Raw genomic sequence first — 19,098 nt, forward strand, 5'->3', positions numbered from 1 at the left:
GAGACCATCCTGAGGTTTAGTAACCAAGTTCAAGGTGCTGCACTACACCTTGTAGTAGGGGTGTGCTGGGATTTGAGCAGATTGAGAAGGACTTGGAGGCGCTGGTGGATGAAAGGCTGGACATGAGACAGCAATGCGCACTTGCAGCCCAAAATGCCAGTTGCATCCAGGTTGGCACCAAAAGCAGTTTGGGGAAACAGGCTGAGGGAAGTGATTCTGTCCCTCTACTCTGTAGTGGTGAGACCTCACCCAGGGTCCTGTGTCCCACTTTGAGTGTCTCAGCACAAGAAAACCATGGACTTGTTGGAGGAAATCCACAGGAGAGCCACCAAAATGTTCTGAGGGATTCTCCTATGAGGAAAGGCTGAGAGAACTGTGTTTGTTAGTTAAGCCTGGAAAAAAGGAGGGTTCATTCTGACCTAATTGTGGCCTTCCAGTAACTGAAGGGGGCCCAAAAGAAAACTGGAGAGGGACTGTTTACAAACACATGTAGTGATAGGATGAGAGGGAATAGATTCAGAAGAGAGTAGGTTTAGACTAGATACTAGGAGGAAGTTCCTAGTGGCGAGAGACTAGGACAAGTTGCCCAGAGAAACTGTTGATGCCTCATATCTGGCTCTGTTCAAGGCCAGGCTGGATGGAGCTCTAAGCAACCTGGTCTTCTGGAAGGTGCCTCTATCCATGGCACGGGGATGAAACTAGATTATCTTGAAGGTCCCTTTCAACCCAAACCATGCCATGACTTTATGGTTTCATGAGAAACATAAGCTTTATATACCTAAGCACCAAAGCAGCATCAAAAATGCAACAGCAGCCCAAGGGATGAAGATGTTTAAGAAGTGCTTCCATGCTCTTCAAGATCACAAATAAATGAAAATAATATTAAAATTAATATGTAATACGGTATTCTATTAATTAATTATATAGGATATGTCTAGTAATTATTAAATAAATAAAAGTAATTTTTAAAAGTTTTGTGGACTACTTGGCAATTTTCTTGTGTCAGAGGCACCAGATGGCGCTACAATACAGTATTCTGTGCTGAAAAATTTCCCAGTCCTGAGATGTTCAGGTTTGCTCTAAGTTTTAATCTGTAGCTCAAGTAGAAGCATTAGTACTCTGGGCAACAGTGTTTGCATCCAATAAAAAAAGTAGTGCATGATGTCTGTTCTATACCTGCCTTTTCTATAGTGTCAGTTACAGCTTGGATATTCCCAAAATTAAATAATAATTAACTTTTCTCTTTTTTTTTTTTTTTTTTTTTTTTTTTTTTTGCTAAACCCCCACGAGTGTATATTTGTTATTCTCTAACAAGACAATCTGAGAAGAAAATGCATAAATATCAACCACTATCCATTTATAACGTACTCTAGATATTTTTTTTCACCAAATAAGATGAAAATAATGTATAACAATTAACAAACTAATAAGCTATTATCCTTCTTATTTCTTATATTTTTTGTAAGATTGGAAGATACTGCTAAACTCTTATGAGTTACTCTACAGTCTCTATTTTTTTTTCTTAGATTTCAGTTCACCAAAGAACATGAAGATACTCCAACAAATTTCTCTATCCCCAGTAATTTGTGCTGAGGAATTGAGAAGCTAAGGGAATGCCAGTTATTTATCTTCAGTAACTTTTAGTAACATTCAGTTACTTTAGTAACATTTTAAGTGAATGAAAACATGGCTCATTAAGTCTTCACTATATCTGTAGTTTGGTAACCCACTAATACATTATTGCCCTTATAACAGGGTTTTGAGTTTGCAAGACTGCTGGGCAGAAGCTTGACAGCCTTCCTTTGTCTGAAAGAGTCTTGAGCTGCCTGGAGTTTTGTATTTGTTTCAGTTTTGATTTGTTTTGTTTCTAAACATGCTTTAGTTGTAAAATTTAAATTTCCTGTGATCAGCTAACTATGACCAGGTTTGATGCCTTTCTTTATCGTTGTATGGTACAACCACAGATTATATCCATAGCAGAAAAAAAGAATCTAGTATGTGCAGAATGAGCTATTTCCCATTAATGCAGTACAGAGAAATACAGGCCTGGTGCTGGAATTACAGCAAAGCCCCTGAGAAATGCACGCAGCAGGATGCTCTGAGGAAGACTACAGTGTGACTATGATAAAACATGTAACACAGTCTTAGCACTGGAGATCCTGTTGCTATGATCAACTCACCCTTAAAGACATACAGGCCTAAACAGGATCAGATTTCAGAGGTAAAAAAGATCATCTAACATAGGTGAAATGTACCTTAGAGTATAGATTGAAATATATGTGTATAATAATGAGCTATAGTGTGAGTGGTGTAAAAGTGTGTTAGAAGCATCACAAATAACCTCAGGTGAAACATAAATGACAGAGACTTAAAAAAAAAAAAAAAGAAAAAGACAAATCATATTCGTGCCAGTGAAGCACTCCAGACTGTGACACTGACACACTGACACCGGAGACCTCAGGACAATGAGAAGCCAGAAAATACATGGTCTCTGATATGGCTTAAATCACATTTTCATTGATGCAGTGGTGGTGCCAACTGTACTGATGGAGAGAGCTATATTGTGGTAGTAGAGCACTTGGAACTTCATCTTACAATTTAATCAACATGGAAGTTTTTATAAGCATTACATTCACAGAAGAAGATTATTTGTAAGGCTGCTCAACATCTGCAGATCAAGTTTCATATAGAATTTCATAAAATAGAACCCAAGAGCTAGCAGAGGGCTATCACTACTGCATTGTGTCTATTTTCCTTTTTAAATTAAGAGTGCTCTTTGGCTCAGTTTAGGCCTCAATATAAGGGAAGACAGCTGAGTTTTTACAAAACATGTTGGAAAAGTATGAGAAGTAGTAAATCTTATATATATGACTGACTGATCTAAGTAGTTCTAAACTGTTTCTTCAATTGAATAGTACCTTGTGTTACAATAGCTTACGGTGAAAGTGCTATAAGCACTTTTCTGTTTCTAGCAATATAGCTGAAGAAGTATTTCAAACCCCACAGTTTCTTTCCAAGGAGTGATTTATTTTCCAGATTATAGATGAAGTCAGTATTCACTAAGTTCAAAAGTTATTTTGTCTCCATTGTAACACACTGCTAAGGTAGATCTGTCAAATAAAAATAGCTCAGATGAAAGGTAAACAACCTAGACATATGTATTCATACAAATTAAAGCAGATGATGCTATTCATTTCCATGCCATGCCAGATATCCAAGTAGGACTAAACTGGTATTTTGATGTTACTTGAACACATAAGAAACTGATCTGCTTCTGCCTGAACAATAAAGTAATTTCAAAATTCTGTTGCCTCATTTTCTACAAAGCTCTTTTTTAATAATTGAAACAGCATTCAAATGTGATGTGGTGACACTGGTGCTTTTGTCAGTGTAGGTTCCAGGAGGTCAGTCAGGTTTAGACACGCCTTTTAGTCAAGGCTAGAATTATCTTGTGTTTGCCTGAACTTGAAGTCTAATCAATGAGATAGGAAAACAGATAATCAAGAGTAGGAGAAAAAAACAGGAACAAAGCAATGGTATTGTGGAAGCTCATAACTTGACATCAGTGTTGGGAAAAGAAAGTGCCACTGAGTGCTGTTTTTCAGATAAAAGAAGTAATGCCAAGCACTTAAAACAGGATTCCAAAAATGAAAGCGTGAATTCTAAATGTAAGGCTACAGCTTGGTATTTTTTAGGAGACAGTGACATAAATTTAAACCTTGATAAAGGTTTATTAACCTTATTATTAGTAAGGTAACTTAATTGATAAAGTTAATTAAGTTACCTTACCTAATATTAGTTTAAATATAAAGTATTTAAGAGAGTTAAAACAAAACAAACAAGACCCAAATAAAACAAAACAAAAAACCCACATCTGTATTTTGGAACAATTTATAATTATTCTTTGCCTTCCTGCTATGGATAGAAGCAAAAATCCCCATCCCATTCACACAGGAAGCTAATTATAGATAATATACAGTAATTAACAATATTTTTGTGGTTTTAAAGGAGTCATAATATTATGCAATATATGATAATGCAAAATTGCTTTCTGGGATCTACAGACAAAAACTTGTCTAGAACTAATCATTTTCATAATTGTTTCCACCCAATCAAGAGCTTAGCTCAGCTTCATCTGTATGACTGATACTTCTATCCAGTTATATATTAACTAAGCAGTCATACTTAGAGTAACCAGAAGTTGCACATTTAGTTACTACATAAAATCAAATTCACTGTGTGAACATGAGAATAAGTTGCTGGCTGGGTAAGGAGACTATAGCACATATACCTTAAATACTGAGCACTAATCTTATAACTGTTTAAAATTTTTATTTTTTTTTTTTTTAGAATTTACAGGGTTGTAAATGCTCTTCCAGTATTTATACTTATTTTACGAATTATTTGTTAATTGATATTTTGTTTGATACTTTTACAGTTCCATGTTGTCTGTGAGTGATATTTTACTCACAACAACTACAGCACAAATGTGAGAGTGCCTTACCTTCTTCAATGAAAGCTCATTAATATGTGAAACGGTGATAATAAAATTATAGAAAATGCTTAATAAATTATTTCTTTGATACATAGTTGAATAAAGAGTTGTCCTCTAGGATAATATTCTATTATAACCAAACAAAGTTAGCCTAAGGTCTGTCCCTACATATCCTACCTTGACACAAAGCAGCATTTTCAGTTTCTAGAGAAAACTTTGACAATTTTACTATCACTCGCATATGATTGTGATCTAGCACAATCTGAAAATCCAAATAGTCCTAAAAACCAAGCCAGAGTAGTACTGCATAAGGACCACCAAAAGGACAAACCAAAGAAATGTTTGGCCATGAAACTTTTAAAAGTCTTTACCGACAATTTGTTTTTAAAAAACTAATTTAATTTTGTAAATTTGTTCATATTTCACCCAGTCCTTTCTTCCATTTCCAGAAAACTGCAGTTTTTTATTCTCCTCCTACTAGACAAAGACCTCATACAGCTGTGGAGCTGCTAGGTACTCTTCTGTTCATCCTCTTCATGTGCCTGGAGCTTTCAGCCCTGACATCAAACACAGATGTCAGAGGATAGATTAGGCACTGTCTTTGTTCACAAGATACCTAGCAAATTATAAGGTATATTTTTGCATCTCTAAACCATTCACTCCTGAAAACATCTCACTGACATAAGTGTTTTGTGTGAATCAGAAAATCAGCATTTCAAAATCACTTTCAGTTTCACAATTCTTTATCCAAGAGAAACATATGTAAGCACCATTTGCCGCAACACAGCCTTGTATAAAATGTGTCAGTCTCCAGGAAAGCATTAGGCAGAGCAGTAAAAACAGGTCAAGGAAGGTGCTTCTTCTCCTCTGCTAGCCCCAGTGAGTCACAAGTGAATGCTGGGTCCAGTGCTGGGCTCACCAGTGCTAGAGAGACAGGGACAATACTATATTGGGTACAGTGATGGGCCACAAAATTGATTAAAGGAGTATAGCATCTGAAATACAAGGAGCAGCTGAAAGACCTGGGGTTATCCAGCCTGCAAAAAAAAACCCTGGGGGAAGGACAAACCACAGAAGCAGATTTTCTTCAGTGGTGCCAGGTCACAACAAGAAGAAATAGGTATAAATTGAAACATATGAAATTTTCTTTAAAACTAAGAAAAAAAGTGTTCATTTTCACTGTATGGGTGATCAGTTTGCAACAGGATGCCCAGAGGCACTGTTGAGTCTCCATCCCTGCAAATATTCAAAAACACCTGGAGACAGCCCTCATAAACCTGTTCTAGTTGACCCTGTTTTGAGAAGGGATTTGGACTAGAAGTTCTCCTAACAGATCTGGGACTCTGAAATTAATTTGTCATTTTAAACAGATTTTCTCTCAGGGAAAAAGCCTGTTTTTGGAGTATGTCTATACTAGCATTTTGATACACAGTATATACACTTTTGAGGAGAAAAAAGCCTATTTAATGCATTGTAGAAAGCACTTAGATATTGGTGGAAGATACTGAAAGTCTTCAAAGTGAAATCAAGCAGAACTTGATCACAAGTTTTTCGTGCAGTGAATTGCTGATGGCGACACAGGGTTAGTGTAATCCAACAGCCAGAAATAAGGAAACAGAGCAACACAGCAGCAAACAACTTTTACAGAAGCAGTCTCTAAACCTCTAATCAGATGTTTCTAGACTTTGAGGTAGTACAAATATTTAAATATTTTTGCAAGTTAATAAAAATTATACTCTACCTGATAGCCAAATGTGTTATTTTGTGACCCATGCCTTGGGACTCCTGGATTTTCACATGCTGTGCGAGTAGGTTCTAAAAAAAAAAGCAATATATTAAAGACAAAAGAAATTACAGTATTTTAATTAAATACATGATTGTATGAGAAAATTAAGCTTGCTCAGCAACATGCAATAAGCCAATCACAAAGACATAAATAAAATTATTTGATTCTTAGAGATTATAGAATAACACCAAGATAATTCAAAGTTATGGAAAAACCACAGATTGACTTAGCAAGAAGAGGAATAATAAGCATTAAAAGAAATTTCAATTCATGGGCATAATCATACCTATGCATCGAGGAGAAGAACCACTCCATGTTCCATCTGCTTGGCAAATCCTGGTGCTAGAGCCAACCAAAATAAAAGGAGGGTTGCAGCTGAAAGACACTTCTGACTGATAGATGAAGCTTTTGCCTTCTCTTTTCCCTTGAGCAGGTACTCCAGGGTCACCACAAAACTTTGCTGCGAAAAAAGACATGATAGAAATGGAATGTGGCATTTATTTAAAAAAAAATAACAGCTGAAGTAAGTGAAGAAATAACTCCAAATTTTGTATTTATTTTATTAAACCCAGGTCAAATATGGAAACATTTAATAGGAATAACGAGAGACTAGAAATATATTATTTAGTCTGCTAGATTGTACTAGTTCAGATAGTTGTTCAAAATGAGTACATAGTGTACTTCATCAGTACCTCACACTTAATAAATCAAATTGACAACTTGTTTTATTAAAGTCCAAATATTTGCAATTCCTCCGTGCCCCAAACCACATCAGTCTGAAAATCTTTAGAGAGCAATCAAAAAGTCTATCAAACTTTCATGTCAATCTTCCCTCCTCTCCTGCTTTCTTGACACCTACCCAGTGCTCAACATTTTGTATGATTAAAGGATTTAGCAGATAGATTTTAGGAGTCATAAAGTCCTGCTTCCTCATCCTTCACTGAAAGGCAAGATTTGGTATGTATGGAAGTACAATACTTGAAAGTTAGAACAGTTAACAATAATGAAACACTAGAAAAAACCCATAATAGAGAAAGTTCTGTAGCAATCTAAAAGTCAGATACTAATAAACTGTTATTAGATAGATTTCACTCATAAAAATCTTTTGCCTAAATGGATATTTTTATCTTATTCCTATCACGTAATGATTCCTTATGTCTATAGCATGTCATTACTGAGTAAATATACTGTTAGCAAATTTACTGGCCTTCTTCTGTAGTATAAAGCATTGAATAATGTCAGAAGCTGGATTTTGCATAACTGACCCAGGAAATTAAATCAGCTATGGCAAACCCTATGTCATCAGACTATTTATTCCTTGACACACCATGAATTCCAGAATTGTGTAGTTTAATTTTACATCAGACAGAAAATGGTGTAATAATAGTAATAATAAAACCCCCTAACCTGTACATGTTCAATAATGTTTCTAAATAGATATGCTGTACAGACAGTGGAATTTTGTGCTCTTTCTCATCCACAAACATAATTTAAATTACATCTTTCAAACAACAATCTTCAAAATACATTTGTAGTGATTCTATCTTTGTCACCCATATTTTAAGCTTTCGAAAGGACCTGCTCCCATTAAATGTTCCTGTTCTCTGCTTCTTTCCTCAGACACTGACTGTATGGGAAATCCATGCCCACCCACACTGGTGACGAAAAAGAGCTAAATCTATAACATATCAGAAATATATGCAATTTCATCGCTTTAGGTGACAGGGGACTGTGTGCAGAATTATGGGCCAAGTTCTGAAAAGATCTATGGATTGGGGATAGGGCCACATAGTTTACACACAGTGTACTTCATTTGTGAATGATAGATCATGGTTGTTATCCTTTCACTAGAAAATTATGTGTCTTAATTTGAGCATACATGAAACACTTGCAAATTTTTAACACAGGGACTTGAAATTGTCTCCTAACAGTTCTTTGCACCAACAAAGTAACAACAATTCTGAAGGGAAAACAATTCTCACATTCAAAAATGAGGTTTTGGTAAATTTATTCTTTTTTCCTAAAACTAAGTAAACTCTACCACTTAGTTGTCAGTCAAGCTGACCTAGTCATTTAATATCTACTGAATATCTTCCTCTAGTATCAGTAAGTATGGAAGCCAGGCATCATGGTAAAACACAGTAGTTTCCTTCTGATACTAGAACAGGTGACTACAGAACAAACTGAAGTTGCAGTGAACTGGAAGTTTTATGAATGTTTCCACTCAATGGAAATATTTTCCTAAGGACTCAGAGCACTGAGACTGTGAGGCTAGTTTCATTCTTAGAAGAAATGTAACTGATTAGCAGCACACTTCTTGTCAACGTCTGACGGCAGCAGTGAGCACACCTGTCTGAGATGTGCCCAGGTAGAAGAGATGCTCAGCCTGGTGACTGAGCTTCTTGAGAAGGCATTTGGGCTGAGGTGCATCTAACAAGGACACTGACCTGTGGTATCATATTCTACCATTCCTGAGATGAATATACCAGCCAACCATGACACAAGAAACAAAGGATCCCCTACCCTTTCACCACCAGGCAGAAGAAGGGGATCTGAGAGGAGGGGAAACAGAGGTAGGTTACTACTTGCAGGGACAGGCAAATCCCTTCCCAGCCTGCCTCATCTTCCCAGGTGCCCTAATACAATGGGTATGGGGCCTGGTAACTAGATGGACTGACAACTTAAGATGCAGATTAAGGTCCTTCTGGAATTGAAGGGCAAAATAACCTGTCCCCTGCATCATGATCACCTCTGTCAAATAAAAAGAATGGTGATTTTCATAGGTGAACCCCTCTGAGGAAATCTGAGGACCCAATATGCCAACTGGACCTTACTCAGAGAGAAGCCTGCTGCCTCTCTGGAGACTGAGACATTACTAGAAAACTCTTAGTCCAGTACAACCCTCTGATTATTATCTGCTGTTCTTTATGGCCACTGCAATGAGGTAGCAAAGGGAAGTCCAAGGGTAACCAAAGGAGACTTCAGGCCTTAGTGCAATTGTTTGAAGGATCAGGAGGACATCTAGTGTTTCCTCAATCCTTTCAGTGGCAGGGAAGAACACTGGAAGGAACAGGCAGACCCAGCTGATCAACAGATGGCTTTGAGGATGGTGTCATCAGAGGAACTTTGGGGGTTTTGATCATATTATGGTCTATACAACATCAGATCAACTGCTATTCAATGGCAGTCAGAAGACTCTCCTCTCAGAGGAGAAAAATGGTTTTTGTGCAGGATTTAGAAGGGCTGACCAGTGGAGTTTTAAACTACACTGGAAGAGGGAAAGGGACCAAATCAGGTTCATCTGTAAAAAGCAATGGGAAGGCATGCCAGAGCTTTAGTACTAGTGAGATCCTTCAGTCTTCTCCATGAGGATCTGCAAGCCTTGACTCAGCCTATGAAATATGACATCTTTGGCACAAGCAAAAGCTGGTGGGATCAGTCCTGTCAGTGGTGTGCCAGTATGGAGGGTTACACACTCCTCAGGAGGGATAGGCAGGGCAAGTGAGGTGGGGGATGAGAGGGGTGTCAGAGCTTGCTGTTTGTTATGTGTCCTGGTTTAGGAAGGGTAATTCCAAATTCAGGGCCCACACTGTGATCCCCCAAAAGCACTCTGCTGCTCTCTTTCACTCCTCTGGTCTCTGTGGCTGGGGTTGAGGATTACAGGGACAAAAGAAAGAGATCATGGGTTGAGATAAGAACAATTTACTGGCAACAGCAATGAGACAAGAAAATAAACAGAAACAGCAACAATATTAATTAGAAAGTGTACAATAGAGAGGCTGATTTACTTGCAAAATCTTTACTGCAGAACCCAATCTGACCTGACCAGAGTCATGCTTTTCTGACTGGAAGGACCACCTTTCTCCTCAGAACAAGAAGTCCCTGCCCCCACACCTGGCAGTGATGTGAGCTGTTGTAGAATAACACCTGGGATTTAGCCCTGCCCCCTCCCAGCTACTGCAAAAATTAACCCTGTCCTGGCCCAAACCAGGACATTATCGTTAAGAGCCTATAGTAAAGATTAAGGGACCCACACACAAACACAGGAGAAGTATTATTGGGGTTTACTACAGGACACACAGCCAGGATGTTGACACTGGAAAATTATTCTTTAATGAACTAAGGGAAACCTCTAAATCAACTTCTGTTGTCGTTTTGGGGGACTTCAACCTGCCAGATGCTAACTGTGAATACCACACAGCTGGTATAAACAGAAGAATCCTAAAACACCTGGACTCAAAGGTATACTAAGTGTGTTTGCTGATGACACTAAATTGGGAGAACCTGTTGACTCATTTGAAGGCATCTGTGCCCTATGAGAAAACCCAGACAGATCAGAGGACTGGACAATCACCAATGATATGAAGTTTAACAAGAACAATGCACCTGGGATGGGACAACCCTGGATGTACATCCAGAATATGAAATCACTACTGGAGAGCAGCACTGCAGAAAGAGAAGTGGAGGTCCTGCTTGGTAACCAGTTGAATATGAGCCAGCAGTGCCCTGGCAGCCAGGAGAGCCAACGATATCCCAGGGGCATCAGGCCCTGCATCACCAGCTGGGCAAGGGATGGGATTGTCCCACTCTGCTCTGCACTGGGGCAGCCTTGCCTTGAATGCTGTGTGAAGTTTTGGGTGACACAATATCAGGATATAAAGCTATTACAGAGTATGCAAAAGAGGGCAACAAATACAATAAGGGCCTTGAGAGGAAGCCACATGAGGAGTGTCTGAGGTCACTTGATTTGTTCAGCCTAGAGGAGAAGAGACTGTGGCAAGATCTTATTGAGATCTTCAGCCTCTTCATGAGATGAAGCAAAATTACAGGCACTGATCTCTTCTGTGTGAAAACTAGTGACAAGACCCAAGGAAATGATGTGAGTGACAGGGAGGTTTATGTTGTACATCAAGAAAAGATTTTTCAACCAGAGCATGGTTGGACACTGGAACAGGCTCAGGGAAATGGTCACAGCACTGAGCCTGACAGGTTTTGAGAAATCTTTGGACAATGATCTCAGGCACATGGGTACAACTCTATGGGGTGTTCTGTGCTGGGCCAGCAGCTGGACTTCAACAACCTTTATGGGTCTCTTCCAATTCATTATATTCTGTGATAATTCTATGATTCAAAGTTATATCTACAGCTATGAGTTTTTGGCATAGGTCTACATTTTTGCCATCTATTGCCAATCTTATAAAACCAGCAGTACTGAGATCACTGCATGAGTAATTAAGCAAACAAATTTACTGGGTCATAGATGACAAATACTTAACTGAGGACATGGTCATATTCCATTCTGAATAATTATTCTATGTCACAACTGTACCTTGCATATCTTCAGCTATAGGCTCTATGGAATCAAGCTAGGAAATAAATTTCTGATGTCAAGAACTGCTTATTGAGAATGACTTTCACCAGCTCCCCCTCATTTCTGCCAGATGGCAACTAGCTTAAGCTCTTCAACAAGCACTGGCTGCCAATTGTTTTCTCTTGCAGGCCAATGGATCACCATTGCACATCAACAACATTCATTTCATGTAATCTGCACGAAATGGCCTTTAACTCCCAGGCAGCTGCATTCTGTGCTAAATACACCTTTAAAAAAGTGTAAAGGTAGAGCTCTCTTTTCAGAGTATGTTACAGTATTTATTATTCCAACTTTAAAAACCATAAATAGCTTGTGGCATCCAAAAATGAATGGAGGACACCATTTTTCAATCAAGACCAAATCATCAAAATAATTTTTCATAGTCTCTGATATTCACAGTATAGTGGACTCTATAAGAGCTCTACATAGAGAATTTAATAGTGGTCTTGCTCTTCTTCTTTCAGAAAAAATGCCTTTCATCATGTTCCACCTCTGGAATACAAAGTTTCAGCAGCAGTTAGAAATTGTTGATGATATATAATATAATGGAATATAATTGAAAAAAGGAAAAGAAAAGATGATCTACATATGCTTTCATGGTACTGGGATATAGCCAAAATAGAGAAAATTTTTGACAGGGAGAGATGAAAAATGAAAAAAAATAGTAAAAGAACAGAGAAGTGCATTTTGCAACATTTAGCAAGCCACCTGGCAAGCACAGCTACTTGGCAAGTTCAAATTAAATTTCAGAGACTGCAAAGCCATGAATAAGATATGATCTTCTTCCAATTAGACTCCTTTTTGAAGACCATTACAGAGTGGTATAATTATTCTGCAAATAACTACAAAACCTCCTTCTTCAGTGCAATCAATTGAATATCTCTCAGAAGAATCACAATCACTTGTAATGAATGGGACTGGATACTGTAATGAAATTTTAGCAATATAAGAATCCATCAATGTTATTTATAACTTTCAGATTAATAAAATTTACTGCATAAAATATATTGGTTAATTTACTGCAGGGTGAAAAATAGGTAAAATGTTCACAGAATCATCCAGTGCCTAGTCAACATTACAGCCAGAAAAATTTCTCTGTGACATCACAGGAAGTTCAGGATGAGTATGAGGAAATAATAGGGATTATAATGAAAGTTATCCTATCACATATGTAGCTGGATCTGAAAACAAGACAGAACCTTTTAATCTTGAATTGCCCTGGATTATGCTGTACACATTGCCCGTAATATTTTTTTTTTGTGTCTGTGTCTAAAGACTCATATATGCTCACATAGGGTTCAAAGATATTCCCATGACCCTCCCAATCTACTAGTAACATTAAAATTTTGGAAAATTTTAGGAATTTTTAGGATTGTAATTATCCCAGGTTTGAAATTAATTGAGCCACGTGAGAGCAAAGGAGGGAGGGAAAAAAAGGTGAAAACTTCAAAGAGGAAAAAACCATAATACAGCAAAATACAGACTATGATGTGAATACATACGTAAGCACTGAGGTACTTCACCACTCCATGTTCCATTCCCAACACAAGTCAAAACAGCCGGAAAAGAGAGTTCATATCCTGGAGAGCAGACATAGCTAATGCTAAATCCCCAGTCCAAGTTTGTTCCTTCCAACCTTCCATTAGAGATCTGCGGAGGAGTTGGGCAGGTAACAGCTGCAATAATATTCAAAATAATTAGGGCCAGCTGCTGTAAATATCCCTGGTGTACACAATTACTAGAAGAACCATATGGGCTAATTTCACCTTTTTTTAGAGGACAATACAGTCAGGGCACGCTATCTTTCTCACTGTATTCTTGCCACATTTCCTGAAGTTAGTATGTCTGGTTTCTTTCATTTAGGAGGCAGGGGATGATTGATGAAGTGTCTTAAATAAACCAGGATGCTGCATCAAACCAAACAGGAAGACTACCTAAAAATCCACATGGAAACTATGACGTGTGGGACATTTAAGATATGTCTGGTAATCTGCTACAAATTTTTTTCTCTGTTAAGGCAACATAGAGTACAACCATATTTTATTAGTGTGACAATAATAAAATATTTTCTTCTTGTAGACCAGCTTAGGCATTTGCTAGATTTAATGTGTAGGGATGAAATTCCAGGCCAACTGTTCCAAAATATTACTTGAAAGCCCGTTTCTAAGTAGCACAGTTTGATTACTATTTGTTTTGTGAGTAGTTCACCAAAATCATCTAGTTGCTAGCAATAGGGAGAAAATGTAAGGATTTGCAATTCCTTGAAACTGTTAGTACTGCTACCTCTAAGAAGGCCAACAAGAAGTATTTCAGTATATTTTGTAATTGCCAGGCCTGCTAGGGAAAAATAGAAACGTCTTCTCTTTTGTTGTAGGCAAGAGGACTCAAAAACAGTACAGGAAGGCAGTAGAAATAAAGAGATACAACTGTTGTGATGAAGAGAAAAGTGTTATTCACTGGATAGTGGTACAGTAACAGACAATCACTAATTGAAAGCTTAAGGGAAAAAGTATTAAGGCAATTAAATGAAAGAAAACCTGAACCAAAAAGGGCAAGGATGAAATTTAGACCAAGTTGATAGAATGAATGAGATAGACAAAAGGGCAAACTGCTAGCAAAAGAGAAAGAAAGCAAAAAAAATCTAATACAATTTAATCTGGTAAAGCCAGTTGGGATAAATGAGAAGGTGTGGTGATTAAAAATAGAGCAGAGAACACACAAGTCACAACAACAGAAGAAGTTAAATGCTGCACCCATAATCTTTAAACTAATGTTTAGAAGTTTAGAACAGCTGTCATCTTGCAGGCTTAAAAGAATTCAGAGGTACTAGGTGATGAGTAATATGTATTTGAATGCAACCTGCAGAGGGTTCACTATGTACCATTTTTACATTCTTATTATTCTCTTCAGTGAGAGAATCTCAGTTATGTAGACCATAAATATACTTTACACCAGCATTCATGGCTGTTTGAGAATACTAAAGGAGTCAAATAACCCTTTGCCAGCCAGTAAATCAAATCTAGATTTTGGGACCTTAGTTTTGTTCCAGAAAAGGACATGATAGCTTTTGCCACACTTCTGTGTTGTTTTTAAAAAAGAAATTCAAAATAAGTTCTCTAAGCAGCAGAATTCTGTCTTCATTCTCCAAGAGCTTCACAAATAGTCCTTTTAAAAGGGTCTGTAGATTTTAAATTCTGAGCTGACTTATACAGGAGGAAATATTGGTGAATACTTGGGAAAGGACAGAAGAAGTAGAAGAAAATAGATGTAACATCAGAAATTTAGGGTGAGAAAAGGAAAACAAAACAATACCTAGCAACAAGCCAGAATGCTTCTCTATTTTGGTCAGAGACTTAGACATAAATATGCACCACGACATTCTCAGTTTAAGAACTAAAAGTGTATTACAAATGCAAGTCTGCAAAAAAGACAATGTTAGAATATTTGAATATTTAGTTGCAGATGAACATTCATCCTTTTCCAACCTGGCATAGCAAAGCAGTATTTATATCTTCTCTTTCAATGGCACAGTGACAATTATGCATGTGTTTTCTGCCCAGTTCATTTTCCAATTATTTAAACTAAATAGTACCAAAGGACCCTGGCACTTCATTCTGACAGTAAAAACTAATTGTGATATATTTACACTACTGCATATTATATATTATTTTAATTACACTATTAACTTGCCTAGTGTACTTACACAAACTAATGTAAAGTAGAATTAAATTCTGAGAACACTAGAGATTCTTCACAGGATTATTAATTAGCATTTATACAAGCCTTAAATATGTAGGATCCAAAACCAAAAGACTGAAAAATTCGAAGTTAAAATTGACAGAAAAATTCTTTCTTTGTATGATTCTGCTTGAGTCAAATCAGAGTTAGATCTCAGGGTCCCAGTTTAGCATCCTCTAGACTATATGAATTTAAGGCTGAGAGACTTTATAAAAAATAGTTGTTCTGTCTCATGATCTTCTAGCTGTTGACTTACAGCCACTCTTGGAGACAGACAGACTCTTGGTCAATATGACCACTTTGTTCATTCTTCAGTTCTTAAAATAATTTTTTAATTGAAACTGAGGCTATCTATGAGCACAATAAAATAGGAAAAAAAAGTGAAATGTCAAGAGGATTTCAGTGTTTGACATCTTTAGGAATGTGTCAGGAAAATAACTTAAAAATTGATACTGTCAAAGGTGAATTAGAATTAAACTGGACTTGGGAAGATACTGGGAAAACTGCTCAGCAAGAAGACTAATTGCAAATATGGTGGAGCTTTTGATCTAGTTTGACAAATTAATTCATGGGAGGAAAATGAGCACTGCTTAGCAGGTATATTACTTTGCTTCCTTAAAATGAAACAGAAAGAAGATGGATAAAAAAAGTCAAAGGTAGCTTACTAAGTTTTGAAAGAATAGAGATCAGATGTAATTAGTGTGAACTCAGAAAGAATACACCAAATGGTAGTGCTGCTTTTCTAAAGATATAGTATTAGGGAGATAGAAAAATTACTCTAGAGGGAACTTGTTTTAGCACTCAGCATATGGGTTTCTCAGAGAAAATATTTTTGATGAGACAGATAAGTTTGTCTTGCAGTTCTGTTAGATTTTTTGCAGTTAAAATTTTAACAGGGTGCATAAAAAAACCCCAAACCCAACTACATCAACAACAAAAAAAAAAACCAACAAACAAAAAACCCCATAAAAATCAGGTATGCAATTTGAAGAAGAGAAAGAAGGAATATCTTGAGATTAATCGTTTTGAATTCCACTGTAGAGAAAATAACATGAAGCAGAAAAATCTTTATTGGGAAATTTGCAAGAAGGATTTTGTCTTTTTGTAGCAAGGTGATACTTAAAGGTGCACATCAATACAGGAGGGATCAGCAAAAATATCTTAGCATTATAGACAGAGTAATTCAGATTAATTTGCCCTTGACAAAGTTCATTTGTATATATTTAGATCTTTCCCTGAGGTGTCTTTTACATGTTCGAGTGTTCTGTTTGTAAAACAGGGACATATACATGGCTACTTTCTTATGACATGATAACTGCAAGTAACAAATCTAAAGCCCTCAGCACAGTAATAAAGTATTCTACAGAACTATAAAAAATTGTTCAATATACTGTGTTTGTAGGAATATAAAAGAGAAAAGAAGCAAAAGATGAAGCGATTCTTTCTGCAGCCAAAGAAATCAATTCAATGTATTCATACTAAAAGTAAGTTTTGATTTCTGTGTAAATACACAATAAATTAACAATTTGCAATAAACAGTGTAGGTAAATTTCATAGAAGAAACAGCTGACAAGCAAAATAAATGTTGTACCTTTGCATGTTGGGATTGCTCCACTCCATGTGCCGTTGCTAGTACAAGTGCGAATTAAGGAGCTATTTGCTTCCATTGTATAACCAGGCTGGCACATGTAAGTAACATTTTGTCCAACAACATAATCATCACCATATCTCATGCCATTGGCTGGGACTCCTGGATCTCCACAACTGATAACTGCAAGTAAATAGTTGAGGAACATACTTTAAAATCTAAGTGAGATTTATCTATATGTGAGGGGAAAATGAAAAAGCCAAAAAACAACATGACAAAACTAGGCATTAATTGGGGGAAAAATAGGAGAAGAAAAAAGTAGCATAAATCTTATGTCCACCAAGAGAAGATAAAGATATGCCATCGTAATTAGCTGTCAAACATATGTGGAGCTATATAACAGTTATATTTGGAGAACGTAAATACTTTAGTTCAACAGTAGTATTAAAGGACTGTACAATTTTGACTGACAAAATTTCAAGATAATAAAATGAAAAAAATGAAAAAGGGCAAGAAATAATACATATGTCACAACCCCACTACCACCCTTGGATATGCTAAAGTTTTCCTATCAATTCAGTTTCATTATTTAAAAAGCAGATGACCATTATTTACTTTACTTTTCTATGGTATCCTGAAAGGAAACAAAATCTGGAAAAATTAAAATATATGCCTGCAAAAGCCTCCCCCTTTATAAATGCTCACATAGTTGCTATGTACATAAAGAGGTGAGAATATTCAGGTGACCCCCAAACATGGGGTATGGCTTACATAAAAACTAGGTCTATAGTACTTTAATGTGTGGGAGTGGTAGTAAAACCTTTTATGACTTCTAATGTCAGGAGATAATTTAATTTCCTAAGGAAATAAAATACTCATAAGGAGTTAATAAAAAGTTTTATATCATTGTAATCTGAGAATAGTGTTAAAACAGGCAAGTTTCCCTCAGATCTGGTCAACTGGATCTATCAATTTCTGGAACAGTTTTTAGAGTAGGAAATCTAGAGAACATGAGTGGCAATCCTAAGATAGTGAAAAGAGGAAAAATCTATTTCATACAAAATATACCTTCTCATGTGTTTTATGGTTCATTTTATAGTAAACTAAAATGAAAATTTTAGTTTACTAAATGAAAATCACCCTCCAGCATTTCTACTTCTTCTAGAAAAGTGTGAGAAGCAGTTTCCTGAGCAGAGTACACATCCTGGACACTTCTAACTCAATGCCAAAGCATGGCTGATATGAATGTCACCCTTCCTAGATCTGGATGTCCAAAATCCCAAAAATCCATGACTACGTATTTGTGGCATATCTCTCTTGACCTAATAATTTGGGACCTGGGAATCCAAGATATATATAGTATAATTTCTCTACAGTTTACCATGGTCTGAGTGAGCACATACTAATTGCACAGCATATATAAAATCTTAACATGTCCCATGCAATCACTGTATGGATACAGAAGAGACTAGAAGACATACCACAGGGTTATCTGGATTACTGTAAGGTAGCTAATGTACTGATAAAGAAAAGAGGCAGATAATGTACTGATAAATAAAACTGGAGATCAGCCTATTTTAGTTTGCCTGGTTAACACAGTAATTTCAAATTTTTTAAAAACTAAAAAAGCAGAGATTTTTCTTGGTCACTTTTCAAATAACAGAACTGGGAAAGACAGAACTGTTTATCTTATTTACACACATATATTCAAATAATCTGAAACTTTATTTGAAATATTCTATTTACTATCCTTAATGTGCAAATTTTACTAAAATAATCCTCAATATTTTTAGAGATATACTATTGTTTTGACTGAATTATAATATAGAGCTAATGCCTTTATCCTTTTTTCCTCTAATCTTAGTTTCATTTCAGTTGGATCACCTTCACTCAAGTCATTATTTTACGGATAAACATCTTAAACTGTTGCAGGGATGTTGACCAGAAGAGCATTTCCTGTTGAGAGCCAGTGAATCCCAGTAGGGTGGAGGTGGGAGCCCCAAGCCTGTGCTGCATAGCCAGGGTGGCCTTCAGAGGCCACCTGGCCTTCTGTGTGCTGTGCCACACAGATCTGCTGCTGGGCACAGCCTCAGCCAGCTCCCAGAAGCAGATGCTGCAGG

General features: G+C 36.8%; 1 protein-coding gene across 1 annotated transcript in view; it reads right to left on the reverse strand.

The window, feature by feature from the left end:
- Positions 1-19,098, reverse strand: part of CSMD3 (CUB and Sushi multiple domains 3) — a 593,341-nt gene that overhangs the window by 20,273 nt on the left and 553,970 nt on the right. The window contains exons 59-62 of the mRNA XM_039715519.1: positions 16,982-17,161; positions 13,155-13,328; positions 6,568-6,741; positions 6,237-6,310 (exon numbers count right to left, since the gene is read on the reverse strand). Of these exons, the coding sequence (XP_039571453.1) occupies positions 6,237-6,310; positions 6,568-6,741; positions 13,155-13,328; positions 16,982-17,161 (602 nt within the window). The remainder of the gene's footprint in view (positions 1-6,236; positions 6,311-6,567; positions 6,742-13,154; positions 13,329-16,981; positions 17,162-19,098) is intronic.

This window comes from Passer montanus, unplaced genomic scaffold (assembly GCF_014805655.1).
Source record: "Passer montanus isolate IOZ18808 unplaced genomic scaffold, ASM1480565v1 scaffold33, whole genome shotgun sequence".
Classification (NCBI taxonomy): domain Eukaryota; kingdom Metazoa; phylum Chordata; class Aves; order Passeriformes; family Passeridae; genus Passer; species Passer montanus.